The 20,928-nt window shown below is 38.1% G+C and overlaps 1 protein-coding gene across 2 annotated transcripts in view; it reads left to right on the forward strand.

Moving 5' to 3' along the window:
- The window catches only part of DCC (DCC netrin 1 receptor), a 975,841-nt gene that overhangs the window by 705,686 nt on the left and 249,227 nt on the right, over window positions 1–20,928 (forward strand). For both annotated transcript variants that reach the window (XM_038402401.2, XM_038402402.2), the window contains exons 10-12: window positions 5,083–5,231; window positions 6,886–7,024; window positions 18,273–18,322. In XM_038402401.2, coding sequence (XP_038258329.1) covers window positions 5,083–5,231; window positions 6,886–7,024; window positions 18,273–18,322 — 338 coding nt within the window. The remainder of the gene's footprint in view (window positions 1–5,082; window positions 5,232–6,885; window positions 7,025–18,272; window positions 18,323–20,928) is intronic.

The raw sequence follows: 20,928 nt of genomic DNA on the forward strand, positions 1-20,928 counted from the left end.
TGAAAAACAGGTCCTGGACCTCCTACCTCTATACACCTATTGAAATTAAGCTCACAAAGTTTTTTTAAATTGACTTCTAGTCTAAAAATATTGGTTTTGACCGTTTAAAAAAAATCAGTGTTCTATTTCAGCAGCTGTGAATGTTTTTTTTGCCTTCCTTATGCATTCAAATGCTGACCTACATTTCCTTTGTCTTGACCTACCTCATCAGAGTGGATAATCTGCTGGAAATAATAAAAAAGGCAGCTTTTGTTAGGTTTGAACCTGTGCGCACTGAAACCACTGTTAAAATTCTCACACCCCAGTTCAGCAGCCTATTCCTATTCAATGAAGTCCAGAAGCATGTGCCTAACTTTAAGCAACTGCTTAAGTTCCACAATGTGCTTAAGTGCTTGGCTGAATAGGAATTGACATAAAGCACATGCTTAAATGCTTTGCTGAAATGGGGCCCCATAACTCCACTCAGGCACAATGAGAAACAGTGAAACCATCAGCAGTTATGGAGAAATTAAGACGTTACAGGTATTGTAGATCAAAAAAAGTAGGACTGGAAGGGACCTTGGTAGGTTATCTAGTCAAGTCCCCCACACTGAGGCAGAATTAAGTATTTTAGACCATCTCTGACAGATGTTTGTCCAACTTGTTCTTAAAAACCTCCAATGGCAGAGATTCCATGACCTCTCAAGGTAATTTGTTCCAGTGATTAACTAATATTTAGTTTGTGATCCACTATAAGCCCCAGGCCCCTTTCTGCAGTACTCCTTCTTAGGCAGTCATTTGCAATTTTGAATTCTAATTCTGTCCTACAAAAGTGCTTGCAACCCCTCCCAGCTTGATATTGTCCACAAACTTTATAAGTGTACTCTCTGTGGTGTTAGCAATATCATTTATGTAGGTATTGAACGGAACCATATTTCTAAAGTCAGCCTTGAAAATCATATAGAATTTGGCCACTTGTAGCTTTAGGCTTGATTCTGTTCCCATTTACATGGTCTAAATCAGGAGTAACTCCACTGAAATCAGTGGGTTCGCAGTGGTGTAAAACTGCCATATGTGAGAGTAGAATCAAATTCTTTTACAATTACTATAGCTTTTATTTTACAAAAGTGTCTCAAACTTCAGGAGGAAAATTCTCAATGGAACAAGTAGGCTTTTAGCATGTTTTGTTCGTGTGAGTATTATTGATCAAATATAAATATGACTTCACAGTTTATGCACAGTCCATATGGGGCAAAAAACACTTAATCTTTGCTCTTTCCCATCTTTGGGTATGTTTCTTTTTTGGCCAAGAAACTGATTGATCTAAAGAGAATGACTTTTCTGGGAGAAGTGGTTTGTGCTGCTTGAATGGTCTTGCTGTACTTCTAAAATCTTCCCACTAACAAAAAAACAAAAACAAAAAAGTAATAGGAAAACAAGAACCAAAACAAAATGCTATTTCCCCCTACATTATTGTAGCAGGAATCAGCAGAAACTAAAGAATTTCTGCATGCCAAAGTGTTGAGAAGTTAAGCATATTAGCAGGCCTGTCAGGCAAACTGAAATATAATGAAATGGAAAGCTGAAGGGAAAAAAACCTTTTAAAATGTATTAATTCTATATTACAGTGAATATTGAAAGCCATTTAAAAGTATATGTCACTGGCAGCCTTTCACTGATTTTTAGCTTTCCTCAAAATTCTGTATTGGTTCTCCTACCATGCTCATCACCACAGTATCTGAGTGCCTTCCAGTAGTACATTCAGTTATGTGACAGACATCTGGCATGTGGTGTTCGTTTTTTCCTCCTCTCCCCAGAGGGTGCAGTGTGTGCACCCGAGTGAATTGTTTGGATTTGGGTTTTTTAATTCACATGTTGCTATGTATTTGTTAGAAGTCAAAGAAATGTCCCTTTCACTTGGACTGGAGAGTGACAAGCTTTGTGACAGTCCTTGGTTCCTGAGGGACTAGTTCACTCCACGTCTCGGTCTAGCCCCTGAGAAAATGGTTTATCCTTATTACAGAGTTCTGTTTGGGTCAAAGGAATGAAATTGCCAACCACGATCTTTACCCTGGGCCTGGTGGCAGTCTTTTAGATGTCCTCTGCTTTGCATTTAGCATATTGTCAAATACACAGGTATTAGCAGAAGAAAGTGTCATGTTCTTTCCCTGTCACTTGCCACAAACCTGTTAGTTTTACCCTAACAGCTTTCTTCTATGAAACTGTCTGGTAACATTTGACTGTGAAAAGCCTTTTATAGGAATTGTAATGCTGCTATCTGTCAACTGCACAATAACTGGCAAATTTGTTTTGCCTGATGGCATTTTCTATATGTAAAATATGAATAAACCATTTCATATTCAGGCAAGAAAAAGGTATTGACATACAGCAGCAACTCAGATATTTTAGGTTTCAGAGTAGCAGCCGTGTTAGTCTGTATTCGCAAAAAGAAAAGGAGTACTTGTGGCACCTTGGAGACTAACAAATTTATTTGAGCATAAGCTTTCGTGAGTTACAGCTCACTTCATCGGATGCTTAGTGGTAAAAGGAGTTTCCCAAGTATAGCACTTTTGTTATTTGGTAACTAGTTCAAGTCAACAGTGAACGCATCTGATGAAGTGAGCTGTAGCTCACGAAAGCTTATGCTCAAATAAATTTGTTAGTCTCTAAGGTGCCACAAGTACTCCTTTTCTTTTTTCAGATATTTTAAACACTGTTGATTACACCAGTCTTTAGGTTTCAGAGTAGCAGCCGTGTTAGTCTGTATTCGCAAAAAGAAAAGGAGTACTTGTGGCACCTTAGAGACTAACAAATTTATTAGAGCATAAGCTTTCGTGAGCTACAGCTCACTTCATCGGATGCATTTGGTGGAAAAAAACAGTCTTTAGAGTTTAGATCATTTTCAGAATTGGTTCTCCACTTGTTCTGTGATTTTTTTGCTAATGTTCTTCTTTTTTCTCTCATCTGTTACTCTTCCTTGGGTTCCAGCTGAAGGGACAGATGAACTGTAGAGACAGACTTGAAAGTATTAGTCAGCATAGTTGTTCCTTCTCATTGCCAGACATGTGAGGAATGCTTATGTATGGAATGGCTATTAGTGGTAAAAGGAGTTTCCCAAGTATAGCTGTTTTGTTATTTGGTAACTAGTTCAAGTCAACAGTGAATGCATAACATTAATAATGTGTGACAATCAGAATTCAGAGTGAAAAACATAAAACATAAAAACATAGAGCTGTGCAACACTGGGGAGCGTTTCCATGAAATGTGTGAAGAAAACAGGCAATTTCATTTTGGGCTGGTTCATGCAAGAAAAAAAGTCTCCTCTCTCACTTCCTACCCCAACTTTTATGAAATCATACTGAAAATGGAAAATAATTCAGCTTTCTGTGTTTTTGGTCCCAGATTTTCCTTTGCCTGAAAATAAATCTGTTCTAGATTAAAGTATTGTTAGAACTGGTTTCACTAACTCCAATAATTGCAAGATTTTGTCAGGTGGTTGCAGTTTTTAACATTTTTATTGTTGCTTTTAGTTTTATAAGTATTGAGTTCCAGTAACATCTTTGGAGTGCTAGATATTGCACAAATACAAAACCATTGTTATGAAACAGAACTGGGGATGTGCTACATTTTCTTACCAATTCATATAATTATTTTTCACCAAAAATGTCAAACCTGAAAGTTCTTTAGGTGCCTAAATATGGATTTCAGGACCTAACTTTAGGCAATCAGGTTTGAAAGTTTTTACTTATGTCTCAGTCACACTAAACTGCATTTCTTCCTACCAAATCACTAGCAATGTTCAGTGCCAAACTGTGAATCCAAGAAGGCAACAGGATTACTCATAAAAAGAAAAGGAGTACCGGTGGCACCTTAGAGACTAACAAATTTATTAGAGCATAAGCTTTCGTGAGCTACAGCTCACTTCATTGGATGCATTTGGTGGAAAAAAAGTTTTTTCCACCAAATGCATCCGATGAAGTGAGCTGTAGCTCACGAAAGCTTATGCTCTAATAAATTTGTTAGTCTCTAAGGTGCCACCGGTACTCCTTTTCTTTTTGCGAATACAGACTAACACGGCTGCTACTCTGAAACCTAGGATTACTCATGTGTTTCATAGTTCCCAGTTTGGCCCTCAGTGCATGCCCAAGATTACTTTTATTAATATGATTATTTTTAATAACCATGTATTTGTGATCCAAAGAGATAGTTACAGAAAAGCATATAAAATATACCTAAGGTTAAGTAAATATACAGGGAAATGAAGCAACAATATAAATAGGAGAGATACTAAAACCCCATCGTTGCATTGGTAATAGGAGGCCAAGGCAATGTATGGTGCTTTAAATCAATTTTTAAACAAGTAGCAGTTAAGCCAGTCTATACAGAGCTTGAATAGATATTCAAGAAGTATGGTAAGGCTACGTTGTATTTCTCTGAAAAGTTGGGTTTTGTGTTGATATTTTAGGTTGTGTGTCTTTGAGTTTTGCTCTTCTATAAGTAGAGAGTAATGGGTCTGCTAAAGTTCCTCCTTTTCTTGAACCAGTCTTGGGATTGATCAGATTTGGGCTGTTTTTTTTCTCTACCTAATATTAGATAGATAGTAGATAGATTTGAAAAATCAGGAGAGAATATTAAGAAAAAACAAAACAAAAAGCAGAAGTGCAGAAAGGTGAAGGAATTTGAGGGAAGGGAAAGGAGAGCAACTTCTCTGTTTCCATCCACTAGGAATTAATCACAAGTATAGCTTATACTTCTTGTAACAATATGCTAAACGAAGGGAAGTATTTTACAAAGCCACCTCTGTACTTGGAAGATTATTTTGATGCAATGTTGTATCACTCTGCGGAGCTTCTTTATGGATTAATTGTGCCTTGCCCCAACACCATTCAAGTCTATTAAATGCTTCCTCATAGAGAAACACACTTCACTCCAATGTTAAAAACATTCAGCTCTGCACAGTCATATATAGCAGGAGAAGTGTGTGCCTTTGGGGACACATATTGGGGCCGGATATGCCAGAGCAATCAAAAGGATAACAAAACGATTAAGGAACTGAGCTGCAATAAATGACTGCTTTTATTCAGGCAATTTTTCTTCATACAGTGCAAGTTCCAGGGCCAGTGGAAAACCTGCGGGCTGTATCTACCTCACCTACCTCAATTCTTCTATCATGGGAAGCCCCTGCTTATGCAAATGGTCCAGTCCAAGGTTACAGATTGTTCTGCACAGAGACTGCTACTGGAAAAGAACAGGTGAGCAAGTTAATGGAGCTGTATGTTCTTTTTCAGTTAGTTGTGAGAGCAGGCTTTTGCTGGATGACGTGACAAAATCAGACAGGAAGGAGAAGAAGCGTTCAATCCAAATGATCGAGGATATCTGTTCAGCAGCTTTAAACCTGTTGATAGTGGAAATTTTGGTGCTTCAATGGCATACCAGACTGGAGTGGTTACTCTTCAGGTTAAGTGCCTTGGAAATGTGTATTGAAAGGCAGTGAGTAGACGGAATTTTTTGAAAAAAATCAAGTCTTTAGAACCCCTGGTAGGTTTGAACTGTGAGAATTTACATGCCACTTTAGCTGAATATTACACAGGCCTATTACAAAATACTTTAATATATAGAGGAACTCATTCTTCTTTCACTTACACTGTGCAAGACAGGAGTATCTCCACGGCAGTAAATGGGATGGTCTATTGAAATCCACGTTAGTCTTATGATTTACTTATATGGCAGCAGGATCAAGCCATATGGATTCACACCAGAATATGATTGGTGTAAGCGGAAGAGAAACAAGCCCTTAGTTTACCTTTCTTATCCAAAGTCTAGAAAGAATCCATCCATCCATGCAAAGAATCCTTCCCTTATAAAAGTCCTTTAGATTTTTCAGACACAGAATCCCTGTTATATTTGTGCAGAACTACTACTGATGTTAAGGGAAGTTCTACACATGAAATGGGGGTAGATATGATCTAATTTATTTCCTCAGTGGCTCATTTTCCCTTTCCTCAGGGCCAGGTCCATTCCAGGAGTGTAAAATATATAAACAATCTAGGCATTATCTGTATTTCTCATAAATGAGAGATATAAACAAAGGGAATTTGCATAATCATTATTATTGGTGTTCTGCAATGATTGTGTGTTTTTATGTGGAAACATATAAGATCATGGTCTCCACTTCAAGGATCCTGCACTCTAGCAAATAAACAGTTTAAACAGTTCAGACTGTTAACATAGTACATCAATAGCTGATGTAAAGTTAAGGTGGCATAGTGATCCTGTAGAGGTCATTGAGAGTTGCTGTGTGGATGAAATGTGACTTAAAAAATAATAATAGAGATTTAGAAGAGGACAGGGTAGTAAAATAGGGACTCCCTTTTTCTCCACCTGAGCCAGTTTAATTTGTAAGTAGCCTGTAACAGTCACAGGCATCATAAATCCCAGGGTAGATTTATCTGGCTTCTTCACTCCACAAAATCTTCTCTCTCTTCTCTTGTCTTCCTTTATTTCACTCTCTCCTTTTTTCCTAGAATTCCCCCATGACTCCTAGTCCTTATTTTCTCCCTTCTCTTCCCTTCTTCCTTTCCCTATCACTTTCTTATGGGAGAAGGAGTGATTGATTTAAGCAAGGAAACTTTCTATTGTGCTTTAAATAACTAAACCAAAGGTATAAACACCAGAATCAGCTATATCTTGAAATGCAGCAGTTTAATATCATAATCTATTGAGAACTGAGCTGTAACAAGCAATGCTATGTTACAAATTACCTTTTACAGCAACTTAAATAAGGATTTAGCATTACCTCTTAGACATAGAAAAGCCGTACTGTGTAATCAGTTCATCCCTCAGCATTACTGTCATATCTTCTTTAACGTTTCCCCTTAGTAACAATTATCATTTTTATGTGCCCAGAATATAGAGGTTGATGGACTATCATACAAACTGGAGGGGCTGAAAAAATTCACGGAATACACCTTACGATTCCTGGCTTATAACCGCTATGGCCCTGGGGTATCCACTGAAGATCTTACCGTCATGACGCTTTCTGATGGTAAGTTAGAACTACAGGTGCCAGGATGGACAATGTAAGGAGAAGAAAAATGTGCACTTTGTAGATTAACATTATGGATCGCTATGTAAAGGACAAATTTAGGATTTCCTCTACTGTCTACTTACTTCAAGTCAATGATAGGCATGACAAACTAAATGAAAATTGACAACCAAAATGTAAACCTTAATTAAAATAATAAATAAATAAATATATTCAGGTCTTTTTCAAAGGCAGAAATCATAAATTCATTGTCTCCCCATTGTATCATTTCACAGGTGTTTGTGGTCATATCCCTCATGATCATTTTTCCGTTTCATTTTTCCTAGTTTGGTAGAAGGTTGTTACATAGCAAGATGCTATTTCTACCCTCCCTTTCCATTTCCTGAAGTTATACACAGGTTTGTCCTCACCACTTTTTAATGGAAAGTATTTTATTATATTTGGTAATCTGAAGAAACACCTTTCTAGATCTTCCTCATATTTGGAATACTGGAGTAGAAAACTGTTTGGTTTACTTTCTTCCCTGTCACAGTGATTGCACAGTCACTCTTCCCTTGGCTTGCACTGTGCTTTGTATCTCCGCATTCTTGAAGTTTATTTTGTGCTTGGAAGCATCTAATGCCTGATATTCATGTGTAAGTGCTGCAGTGACTCCTGGTGAAGTCAGTGAGACTGATTCCCACACTTGTAAATCAGGAGTAACTCCATTGATCAGTTTGGTTACAGTGATGTAAAAACAGTGTAAATGATAGGAGAATTAGCCCAATAATTGGGTGTACAAAAAACGGATCTGTGTGTCCTTCTGCTGGTACCTTGATGACTTTTCTGGGTAGATTTTTTTCACTGCTAGAAACTTGTTACAACTTTTGGGAGGAAAACAGAACCCTGAAAGTTAGAAGGGAATAATTAGTGTTGGGGTAGTGATGGAGATTTTTATAATTGCATATATTCTGATTGCCATGTTTTTTTCCTGTGTATTTCTGAATTTAGGTATTCAAATTACAGTCTCTGCTCCTGACCTGTATTTGAATCACTCTTTGACTTAAGCTCACAGTAGTGCTGTTTTTACCAGGGCTGTGTCTTCACTGCAAAAAAATGGTGGTTTTTTACACTTAGATAACTATCTTGCTGTAAAATCCTAGGTTTCAGAGTAGTAGTCGTGTTAGTCTGTATTCGCAAAAAGAAAAGGAGTACTTGTGGCACCTTAGAGACGAACAAATTTATTAGAGCATAAGCTTTCGTGAGCTACAGCTCACTTCATCGGATGCATTTGGTGGAAAGTTTTTCCAGCAAATGCATCCGATGAAGTGAGCTGTAGCTCACGAAAGCTTATGCTCTAATAAATTTGTTAGTCTCTAAGGTGCCACAAGTACTCCTTTTCTTTTTGTAAAATCCTAGTGGAGACAAGGCACACATCCAAGTGGGGATATAGAGTTGACCTTGACTAGCTCCATTTAAATGAAGAATGTACCTGCCCTTGTTTCTGTTACATTTTTACAGAGACATGGCTACTTAGGTGGAAAAAAATACACATTTTTTTGTGGTGAAGACAAAACTTAGGAAAACAGAAGAGTTTAGCAAGCGTGTTAGCAGAACACTTACTTTACACATTTTAAAACACCACTTTGCAGCCAGTGGAGAAAAAGACAATGGTGCTTATAAATATATTAGCTAACACACTTGCTAAAAACATTTCCTTTCCCTAATCTAGGCAGTGCCTATGAGGGAAGAAAAGATTTAAATAGATAAGGATGAACCCTTGCCTCAAGTTCTGTTGATTTACAGATATTTCCCTTATTAAAAAACAAAATATTTGCTATCCTACAGAGTTGGTAAAAACACTATGATAATATTATTGTAGGCTGTAGTGTTTCAGACCATCATTGTAGTATCCTTTATAAGGTTCATCTGTGATACCCACACCTCATTTGGCACTTCAACTTTCAATTATTTTACATTTGATACCTCTTCAATATTTTTTCAAGTACTACTTAGGCCTATCCATCTAATTCAGTCATCACTTGTAATACAGATTGGATCTTGGCAGAATAAATTACTTCACACTTATAATTATAAAAACAAAAGGAAAACAAGTGAAAATGAGTATTTTGCATAATTTATGTAGATATAATTCAGACTGTTAAGTGTAGTACTGTGGCTCTGTTCTCCACTTTGGTTTTAAATGTCATCATAAGTGAGAAAGGGAGAGATTGTTATTCATGAATCTGAGAATTATCCTCTGCAAATTTTGTCAGAAGATTTCACCTCTTTGGGAGCACAAATTGTCACTGAAGAGAAGGCTTTTATGAAACTATTCCAGAAAACAGCAAAATGGAGAATATGGCATCTCAAGAACATTTAACTTCTCTGCTGTTAAGCAAGGGGAGAAGGTAGGGTGTTGGTCTGAAATGAAACCTATTGGTACCAGTTTTGCATTGTTTTGTATATGTGTACATGATGCAAGTGAGTAGATTTGCTTCATGCTGTCCCCACAAGTGGGTTCATTCTTGGGTGCCAGCAGGTGACTAAAAGTTACAAAAGTCTTTTGCTCCAGAGCAAGCTTTTTGTCAGTTGCAGTTCAGTTTACAGGAAAGGAGCAGGCGGTCAGTGGACATAGATGATGTGGTGTAAATTATCATGAATCCAAACTAATTCAACGCTCTTGGTTTGGTTTTGTTGGTGGCAGTGAGCTGCCCAGCAGAGAATTAAGAATTTTACCCAGGTTCCTCTCCTCTTCTTTTAGAGTTAACAGAGTTTTCAGTATCCAGGAGATATTTGTAAAACTATTGTAATGTTCTGTGGCAAGGACAGTCAAATTTTGAGCCTGTCAACTTAGATTTTGTCCTTTTAACTCATCCCACTGAGTACAGCAATTGCAGCACACACAGACGTAAGACTGCCCCTGGTGCTGCAGGGAGGTGTAAACTGTAGCTTTTTGCAACACTGAGGACTTGGTGTAGTTAGGGGAGGAGAGGAGGGTGTCTTTAAGACATCTTTCCATTTCCCTGATCCTGGGGCCACTAGGAGACATTTAAGCCTTTGGTGTAAGTTAGAGCAATTTATGGACTAAATCAGTGTTTCCCAAACTTGGGACGCCGCTTGTTCAGGGAAAGCCCCTGGCGGGCTGGGCCGGTTTGTTTACCTGCCACGTCCACAAGTTCAGTCGATCGGGGCTCCCACTGGCTGCGGTTCACCGCTGCAGGCCAATGGGGGCTGCGGCAAGCGGCGTGGGCTGATGGACGTACCGGCTGCCGCTTCCTGCAGCCCCCATTGGCCAGGAGCAGCGAACCACGGCCAGTGGGAGCTGCGATTGGCCGAACCTGCAGACAACACAGGTAAACAATCTGGCCTGGCCCGCCAGGGGCTTTCCCTGAACAAACGGCGTCCCAAGTTTGGAAAACACTGGACTAAATTATACCAGCCTCCGTGGTGCCATTGGGACCACTCTTCTGGCCAAAGAAAGGCTGGAGCCTGGGCTTTCTGGCCCTGCCTCCCTACTATATTCCAAAAATGTGTGTGTGGGGGGGAAGTATATGTTGGGATTTCTGATTGCCTCTTTAGGACAGCTTTTCAGTTGTTTTGCACTGCCACAATAGCCCAGGAGTAGTTGGCAGAGGGGCCTGGGATCTGGCCCTCTATGTATAATATTATACTGTGATCTGAGTTCCCACAAAAATACTATGCATGGCGAAGGAGGGAAGGGAATTAAAGAGTGTGAAGCTGAAAGTGATACCAGAACTTATTACAATTATTTTATTTCAGTAGAATTTAGAGAGTACAACCAAGATTAGGGCCTTATTCTGCTACGTACTGTACTATACAAACAAATAGTAATAGACATTCCCACCCCAAAAAGCTGATGATCTAAATAGATCAGACAGACAGAGGGTGGGAAAAAGGAAGAATTATTATCACAGTTTTACAGATGGAGAGCAGAGACAAAAAGAAATTAAGTAGGAAGGCTGAGTAGAGCAAAGGATTAAATATAGGTCTCCAAAATCCCAGGCCAGTGTTTTAACCACAAGACCAAAACCTTCCTCTCTAAAACTTAATGACCAACATTTTTTCCTGTATCGCTTTGCAAAGACCATGTAATCTTATTTTATTTCTCCAAGATGAATACTACAACAGACTTGTATAGGTGTACAGTTGAAAAAGGGGATAGGGATTCTGTTAAGGAAATAGATTTTCTTTTCAGTCTTCCAAGGGTTTATTTTAAACAGGACTAAAAATTAAAATGATGAGGAAGCCTTGATACTGTTGTTCTACCTGATTTTCTTTGTTGCTGGAATACTACTGTATCATCACTTCTGTAGGTCCCCACCTCACCTCCTATGTTCTTTTTTTCTGTGCGTCCTTCAGTGTGGGCTGTACTGCTTCAGTCTAATTTCAGTTGTTGGGTTTAGTATGTGAGTGTTGGGTTATATTGATGTCCTGTGATATACAGTAGGTCAGACTAGATGATCTGGTGGTCTCTTCTGGTGTTAAATTCTGTGGCACTTTCACAGAATATGATAGAGTAGATGATGTCATGAAGAAGCCTAGCATACTATTTCCTTGCATGTCTGTAGGAAGAAATTATCCATGAAGCTCTGGGATCTAACGTACGGTCTAAGAAATATATTTTAATCACAGGAATTTCTTATAGCTTCTTCAATTCCAGGAACTATAGAATCACAGACTTGTAGAATTTACTAGTTCTTTAATGTTTAGTTTTCTGTTTAATATACAGCTCAGTTAATATTTGGTCAGGCTGTTTGCCATTCCAGAAATGCTTTGAGCGATCATGCCTAAGAATTTGTCAAAATGTGTTTAATCCCAAAAATTAGCAGACAGTTTTATTTAATTCTTTCTGAATATTTGATTCAAAAATAATTAATATCCATAATGATGATATGAATATTTTTTTTAAAAAAAGTTAAGGAGTGAGGATCAAACTGACAAAGTCACAGCACTGAGCATATAAAGTTATTCAGATATCAACAGCTAGTTCTATAACTTGAGCTATTCATGTGTTTACTTGCAGGTGGGGGGAGCAGTAACAGTGGCAGAGGAAATGCAGGCTATTATAGTATTTAATGCAGAAAATTACCAGAATCTGTGTGGTTCTAACTCACAAGAGTGCAGATTTCTCCTATGCAAACACTCTGTGAGAGGTGTCATGCTTTAGGACTCCTTGGGGTTCTGCTCAACCCCAGTTATCTTGGGTATAGTTAGCTCCAAGTAAAGAATATTATCTGACCTCTCTGTGTTTTTTATACAGACTCCCTTTTACTCCCCACAGTATCTAAGTACCTTGCACTGAGGTAGGGAAGTGCTAATATCCCCATTTTACAGATGGGTAACTGAGATATAGAGATGGCCAAATGATTTCCCCCAGGTCACACAGACATTCTGTGGCAGGTCAGGGACTTGAACTCAGGTATCCCAGGTCTTAGGCTAGCGCCCCCTAGCACTAGACCATCCTTGCTCTCACTGTTCCTTCCTATATAATCTCTAAAACAGTGGCCGCCAGACAGTTTGTTTACATTTGCAATGCCGCCTGTAGCTCCTAGTGGCCGCGGTTCACCATTCCCAACCAATGGGAGCAGCGAGAAACGGTGTGGGCCGCAGGGACATGTTTCCAGTCTGTTCCCTGAAAAGTGGGGGAATTATTCCATCCTCTTGATTTCCCAGGTTGTTCTCTCATCTCTGTCTGTATTTTAGATTATAAATTCTTCCAGGCAGGGCCTGGCTTTATTTCTGTTTGGCACAGCCCTGAGCATATTGTCAGCACTTAAAAATACAAATAATAAATAACTGCAATCCATGTGGCACACAACACAATCTGTCTATTAGGATGTGTGGTCTGCACTACAAAAAAAGAATCCAAGCTTCTGTTCAGTTCTGAAGAGTGATTCTGTAGCAATGGTGGGTAGAGTTGTTAGTTTATTGTCTCTCAAAGATTCCATATCAGATCTTCTCAGTTTACAAATACGACATGATTTTTTGGGTAACCTCCAGATTTGCAAATGTAGCCTGGGATTTGAAAGTAAAAATGTGTTCATTCTGGTGCATGCACCAATGCTAGTAAGGAAGATTTTTCAGGCAACATTCTGCCTCCCCATAACTCTACAATCCATTGTCTTAAATTTCTGAATGTGATTGCACAGGTGTAAATGAGGCCTGAATTTAGCCCTACATTTGGAAGTTAGTTAAATATAGATTAAAAAAAGAAAACTGCTTAATCCCAGCCTCCAGATACACGATGTGTTCTTTTATTGAATGATAAGAAGTGTCATATTCATATTCAGAATGACTCCCAGTCATGACTCCTGCCAGCAACCCCAACCCCTGCCCCATGCTACATATAATCTGAAGTTATATTAGTTTGTTTTTAATTGGCCACATCAAAAATAAATATAATGTACTATGTTTTGGAAAATGTGATGATGCAGCAAAGGAAGGCAAAGAGACAATGCTTAATGATCTGAAGTGTAATTGCACTTGGCAGCATTTGTTTTTGAATATGGAGGAAGAGTTAATCTGGAGTTTTTTGTGCTTGTGTACCTGCTTAGTTTAATAACAAAGCAGAGAGTAATTGCCTGTGGAGAGGACACTTGGTGCTTTTAAAATTGTATCAATGTGAAAGAGTTACAAAATCTATTGTAAGGATTTGGGTCTGGATCCAAAGACCACTGACATTAATGGATGTGTATTCCCATTGATTTCACTAAACTTTAGGTTATTGGTTGATCAAGAGCAAGAAGAAGTCTCTAAATACCTAGATTATAATAGTCCAATGATTAATCAAACGTAATGGAACCATAGATAATAAGCCTCATCTGTTTATAAAGAACAAATTGCACCAGACAAATTCAATTGCTTTGGTTGATCAAGATACAAAACTGGTAGAAGTAGGAAATAAAGCAATTGTAATCTTTCTAGACTGTTGTAAAGCATTTGATACAGTGACCCACAGATTTTTTTTTGCCTAAAATATTAAATCGCATTGTCTTGGTTATAAGTACTGTCTCATTGGCTGAAGTACAGTAAACAAAGGTAAAGACAATCAGCAATGTTCCTGTGAAGGTGACTCAGATTGGTACTGAGTCTGGATTTATGGATTTATTTAGCATGTTGATTGAAGATCTGGAAGAAGGGATAAACAGCACATTAATTAAATTTGCACATGAAACCAAATTGGGAGGTGTTGCACACAGTGAGGACAGAGAAATAATGAAAAAGTTATCAACATAGACAGGAAAAACAATTATAGTCAACCTGGAGAAATGCTGGCTAATGCATTTGGGTGAGAAATCTTTTGAAACTGACAATCAATAGCAGTAATACTTGGAAAAGGAATGACAAAAAAGGCCTAAGGTGATGATGGAGAGCAAATTATATACAACATTGAAGTTTAATGTGGTAGTTAAAAAATGCAAGTTTGATCTGCATGGGCTGAGACATCCCACCTGAATTCAGGAGACACAAGTTGCTTTGGCACTGATCAGATTGCCTTTAAAATCCCACATTTTAAAATACTTCAGGATTAGTGAAGATTGGACCTCAAAATATTTTCGATTACTTAAGCACCCACAAATGTGAGTGCTGACCACCATCACCAAGAGAAAGTGAAAGATCCACCCATCTTTGTCATAGCCTTACCATAATGCTTATACACAAATGAGCTATGCGAAAACCAACCAGACAAACACTCCTACTTGTCCTCAGCAGAAGATGGGGGGGGGAACAATCATTATTCTTCACCATTCCTGCTTCTTCTTGGGCAGGAGAGGAGAAGAAAAAAATCTGGTCATTGTGTAGATTGCGAGCATGGTGTTTTTAGAAGTGTATAATTCCTTCACACATCATCATGATGATCGTACTACAAATATTGATATACTATATATAGAAATGTTATCTGAATTCTTGCTTCTGTAAAATAGCTCATGAGAAGAGGCTTTATTGTGTGAGATCAGTTATTCACTGTTTCTGATCAGGTCAGTAATATCACAGGAATACCATAATTACTTCTCTTTTTGGCTTGAACTATAGAGTGCCCTACAGATATAGATTCTCTGTCTCTAAATTTGTCAAAATGAAGTAATGAATACAATCTCTGGAGTAACTGATGAACAACCACAGCTTCCTTAGATATTAAGCAGCTGGACTGAACCTTGTATACCAACATATTATTGGTATTGGTATTTGAATTATGGTACTGCCTAAGACTCCAATCAAGACTGGGGCTCCATTGTATGAGGAACTGCTAGAAACACACAGTATGGAACAGTCCCTGTCCCATCGAGTTTAACAATCTAAATATACAAGACAGATAAAAGATGAGAAGTGAGCAGGAGGTGATTTCCCCAGGGTCACACACCAGATCAGTAGCAGAGCTAAAAATAGAATCTAGGTCTCCTGATTCGCATTCTAGTGCCCTAATCATTGGTTCATACTGTGTCTCCTAATGCAAAAGGCACAAAACGGACATTAACAATCTAGAATATCAATTCAATTGTAAACACTTCTTGGAGAACATGTCTCCTAAGACCACACCAAACCTCAATAGCACTGGGGAAAAGTCTAAAGACTCAGTTGTCTCTTTAAGAAACCTGAAGCTACGTTCAAATGCTTGATTGCTCATCATCCTTTCCAAAGCAGACCCCTATGATGTGCTATATATTGAGGAAAGGTTTCAAAGATCATTGTCAAACACTTCATTGCACCATTCATCCAAAACATGAGTTTCTTGGTACACTTTGATAGAAATTAGAGCTGGTGAGAAATTTTTCAACAACATTTCTTTTGATTTCTCAAAACTGAAACTTTTTCAGAATGTAGCTGTATGGAATAAACTTTCCTCAGGTCTAAGATGGAATTCCTGGTGAGAGACCCATCCCAGAATAGACAATAGTACTCATCTGTGATGTCAGGGAACCAGGTTCAAATACCTGCTGGGCCTGATTTGAAGTAGAGACTTGAACTGGAGTCTCCAACATCCCAAGTGAGTGGCCTAACCACTAGGCTATTAGGTACAGTGGGTTTAAGTGGGTCTCTCTGGTTTTCACAATTTTTTTGAAAGTTCTCAGTTTCTTGACCAAAGCTGTTTAGGGTAATACATGAAACTATCATTTATATTCCCTATTACGATCCTGTTCTTCCAACACCAGATGCCACCAGACCCATCGGTTAGTTGTTCCAATTCTTAATTACCATCACCGTAAAAAAAATATGCCTTATTTCCAGTGTGAATGGCTTCCAGCTTCTCCTTGTCTGCTAGATTAAAGATCACTCTACTATCAGAAATCTTCTCCTTATTTATATTGTGTTAGATCTCAATCAAGTGTCCTTTTAATTTTCTTTTTGTTTAAGCTAAATAGACTGAGCTTCTTTAGTCTCTCAATGTAAGGCAGGTTTTCCAAACCTCAAATCATTTTTGAAATTCTATTCTGACCTTTTTCAAATTCGCCAACAGCATTTTTAAATTGTGGACAATGCAAATGGACACAGTATGCTAGTAATGGTTTCACTAATGTCACATACAATAGTATTAACAGCTCCCTACTCCTAATAAATATTTTACTTCTTATACATCCAAAGATTATATTTGGTCTGTTAGCCACAACATCACACTGTGAGCTCATGTTCAGATGATTATTCACTATGGTCCCTAAGTTCTTTGCTGAGTCACTGTTTTTTTTAAAAAAACAGTTTTCAAAAGATAAGGACTGTTATGAAGAATTGTTCTCCATATCTTCTGTAGGTAGGACAAGAAGTAATGGGTTTAATCTGCATCAAGGGAAATTTTGGTTTGATGTCAGAAACAACTTTCTAACTCAAAGTCAATGTTTATTTGGTCCAGTACAGAGGATTGGACTTGATGATATCTCAAGATCTCTTTCAGCTCTACATTTTTATGTTTCTATGAAAATACAGTCTTCCCCCACCCCCACCCATTGTATATGTGTGACCTACAGTCTTGGCTTCTAGATGTATGATGGTTATTTAGCTGTATCAATATGAATGTCCAAATTTAAGGGAGCCCATTTTACCATGTGATCCAGAACTCTCTTTGTATACTCAGGTCAGAGGGAATTATGGGTATAGATCTCTGTGTGACAGGAGGCGACAAAATGTGCAAAGGCATCACAAACCAAGAATTTATGTTTGAAGATATCATCTGTTAATCTACTGGTTGAAGATTGACTGTGTGCTAGAAGAAAATATATATGAAAACCTCCTCCCACAGCCAGATCTGTAACACAAATCTGCTTCAGTTATACAGGCACCAAGGAGACAATTCTCAGTTCTGTAAACATTTAGTTAATAAGGACCTATTCTACCACCTTCACGGTGAAGCCCCAATACTATTCCATTGATATCAATGGAATCACTCAATGTGGGTGAGGATGGCAGAAATGAGTCCTAGATGAACAAAAGCTTTATTTTGGGGATGTTTAATAAAAATAGATTTTATGTTTGAAGGAAATTCTAATTTTAACTAGATAGGAACTTGAATCAGTTATTTCTTCAAATTAAAGGCCTGCTCCTCTGGGGGTCTGATGATTCCGTTCTGAGGGAGCTAAGGGCATCAGCAGCTGGAAAGAGGGTGCTCAGCAGCTTGTAAGATGAGGTGCTAAATAAGCATTAGTTGTATTTAACAATTAAAGTATGTTTACTAGTGTGGACATAATAAAATTAATAGTGAAATTAATAAACAGTGTCTCCCCAGTTACATATATTACTTAGAGCAAGATGGTATATTTTAAAAGAATTTTTTTACTAATATCAGAAAAAGACTTCAAATTCTTTTATTTTCTGGGAGATCTTCAGAATTATTACCAATTAGGAGAGCATGCACGGATTTATCTTAATGCAGTGTGAATTCTGAAATGCATGTATTCTAATAGCCTGGTGCTCAACAGAGCAATTACCTGAAAGATCTTGTTATAAACATCAACTGAAATAAACAAGTAACTGAAATCAGCTACTTGGTATCACTGCAGAAAATCTACTGACTAACTGTTTAAAGGGCTCACAAAAAAGGTCTACCAAAAATGAGACGAAACAAATAGATGCATTTATTTTTTTTTCTCTCGAGGGGACCTCTGAAGTGCCACCTGAATTAACTACACATTTATGAACAGATTATAAAGTGTGTGGAAAAGCCATACTCAGTTCTTTCCAATAAAAGAGAGATTTGACGTAGCCTTTTATGACTCTGCTACTAATTACATATTTTCAATTTTTTCTCTCCTTTTAGTACCAAGTGCAATGCCTCAGAATGTCTCCTTGGAAGTGGTTAATTCAAGGGTAAGTCTGCCATATATTCACCATTTCATTGTCAGAGTTCATATGTATATTTGGTAATCCTGTATATACACACCCTATTTATGTGTAGATTTTATGTAAGAGAAAATGTTCTAAAATCCACATAATGCGTGTTTCATTCATCTCTTTATCCTTCCTTATTAGTTGAACTGACCGTTCCAAATCCCTGTTTCTTTTTTGTGACAGTCATTTTGGTGGGCATTATATTTCTTTCCTTTCCATAGGCCAAAGTGTCCACCTGAGCTGGTTTAATTAAGACAACAAACTTCTTACAGTAACAGTCTTGATGAGAATGTGTATTCATTGCTGATAAATAAGACTTTGTAATCTTGTTGATTCTAACAAACAAAGAGAGGATTGCTCCTTCCAATGCTCTTAATGAGGCATCATTCTTGTGGCACTTGATTTTGCAGTCTGGAGTTTGACGCAGTGCTGACTCTCCTGCATTCAAAGTGTTTCCCTATTACTAGCAAAGGAGTTCAGTTTGTTCTGGAAACCATGAAAAGTTCTGTTCTCCTGAAGAATGTGACGTAGTCGCTCTCCTCAACACATGTAATGAAACTCCTTATTTACAAATAGTACTTGCTGTATCGCAAAACAAGTCTCACAACAATTATGTGACTTAGATGTTGTTCACATTTTACAGTTGGGTGAACTGAGGCACAGAGAGGCTAGGAGACATGCCCAATAGATCTGTAGCAAAGTGGGGAATAAATCCTAGACTACTTTACAATCGAGTCTTCAGCCTCTAGCGCTAATGTGCTTAAGAATGTGCTTCATTGTTAGCACTTTGTAAATGCTAAGTATTATTATTATTACACAATCTCAAAGCTTTTAACAAAGTAGGATAATTATTAAAATTTTACAGACAAGGAAACTGTTAAGTGACTTGCAAAGGGCCATTCAACAGAACTCCCTGATTCCCTGTCTTACTCTGTTCATTCTGTCTCAACAAACAAAAACACATAGTTGACTCCCATTTAAAAAAAAATTGAAAATGTAAATAGCTATTTATTATTGTCCCCTTAGCTTTTCAGTACACAGTTAATTTTTTCTGTGACGTACATCTGTTTATGGTTTGCCAGTAGAATGTGTGGATGCAAAGAGGGCATACATATTTAACATCTGTGCTCACAAATCTGGGCTAGATTTTTGCCAGTGGGAAACAGACAGTATAGCTCTGACTTCATTAGAGCTATACCAATTTGTACCAGCTGAAAATGTGGACCACAGAGTGTAATTGTGTGTGTACAAGGGCTACCAGAATTCATAAGTACCCATTTTTCACATAAGAAAATGAATGCTTTGAGTTCAATTCTGTTCTCCTTGAAGTCAGTGGAAAAACTTGTGTTGACTTCATTGGTGTATCGATGCCTTTGTGCACAATTACCCCTTTGCACATACACATCATTCTGTGCACAAGATAGTGGTTCTTGAAAATTAGCAGATTGAAAAAATAGGTTCCAATTCAGTCAGAAGCAACCAATTTTAGCCAAGCTAGTTTATCTGAATGATTGCTTCTATGATAGAAACAGCTAAACTGCTGAAAGCAGTGTAAATGTTTTTGAACAAATGTGCTAGAAATTGCTTCTGAAATAAAAATAATTTAAAAAACCATTGTGTTTGATGAGGCATATAGGACCCACACTGGCAAGGAGGAGGTTAATGAGGACCTGTGGATTCAATTAGCCCTGCCCTGCTACACCTGCAGCAGATGTCAGGTGTGGAGATAGAAGTTAAAATGAGAAGAGCAAGTTGAATTGGGGGCTGCACAGGAAGGAGGGCAGAGCTCTACTTCTCTCTCTAGGAGAGAAGCTTGGTTCCAGCCAGGAGACTGAGACAGCTTGCTGGTAGTACAAGTCTCTTGGTGGATGGAATGACCAGGCCCTGCAAGAATGATCAAAGGACTGATTGTTTGAAGACAGAACCTAAATATGGTAGGGTCTTGCCAAAGACTCTTTGGATGACTCTATTTTGGTTTCTTGGTTTGTCTTTTATTTGTGAATATTAATACTCTGGAAGGAGTGGGACTGAAAAATGTATTAGCCATTAGCCATAATAGCCATAATAGCTATACACCACTGCATTGGACATCACGAAAGGTGGCATCTGACCCTGAGGCATGGTGAGTAGTGCCTGGTGGGCCATGAGTGGGATAACTGTGAGCCCTGTCACAGTGTGAAATACCAATATCTGGTTGTAAATGTAAGTAAGCATTCTATTCTAAATAGATTCTTGTATTACCCTCATTACCATAGTATCTGAATACTTTCCAGTAGTGCAGTCAGTAATGGGTCTAACATCTGTCATGTGAAGTTCATTTCTTTCTCATACCCCCACGGGGAAATTTTGTGTGTAGTCTAGTGCTTTGGCAGTTGTTTTCTTCTCTGAAATAAATATTAGGGCTGTCATAGAATCATAGCATATCAGGGTTGGACGGGACCTCAGGAGGTCATCTAGTCCAACCCCCTGCTCAAAGCAGGACCAATCCCCAACTAAATCATCCCAACCAGGGCTTTGTCAAGCCTGACCTTAAAAACTTCTAAGGAAGGAGATTCCACCACCTCCCTAGGTAATGCATTCCAGTG

Source organism: Dermochelys coriacea, chromosome 5, assembly GCF_009764565.3.
Source record: "Dermochelys coriacea isolate rDerCor1 chromosome 5, rDerCor1.pri.v4, whole genome shotgun sequence".
Classification (NCBI taxonomy): domain Eukaryota; kingdom Metazoa; phylum Chordata; order Testudines; family Dermochelyidae; genus Dermochelys; species Dermochelys coriacea.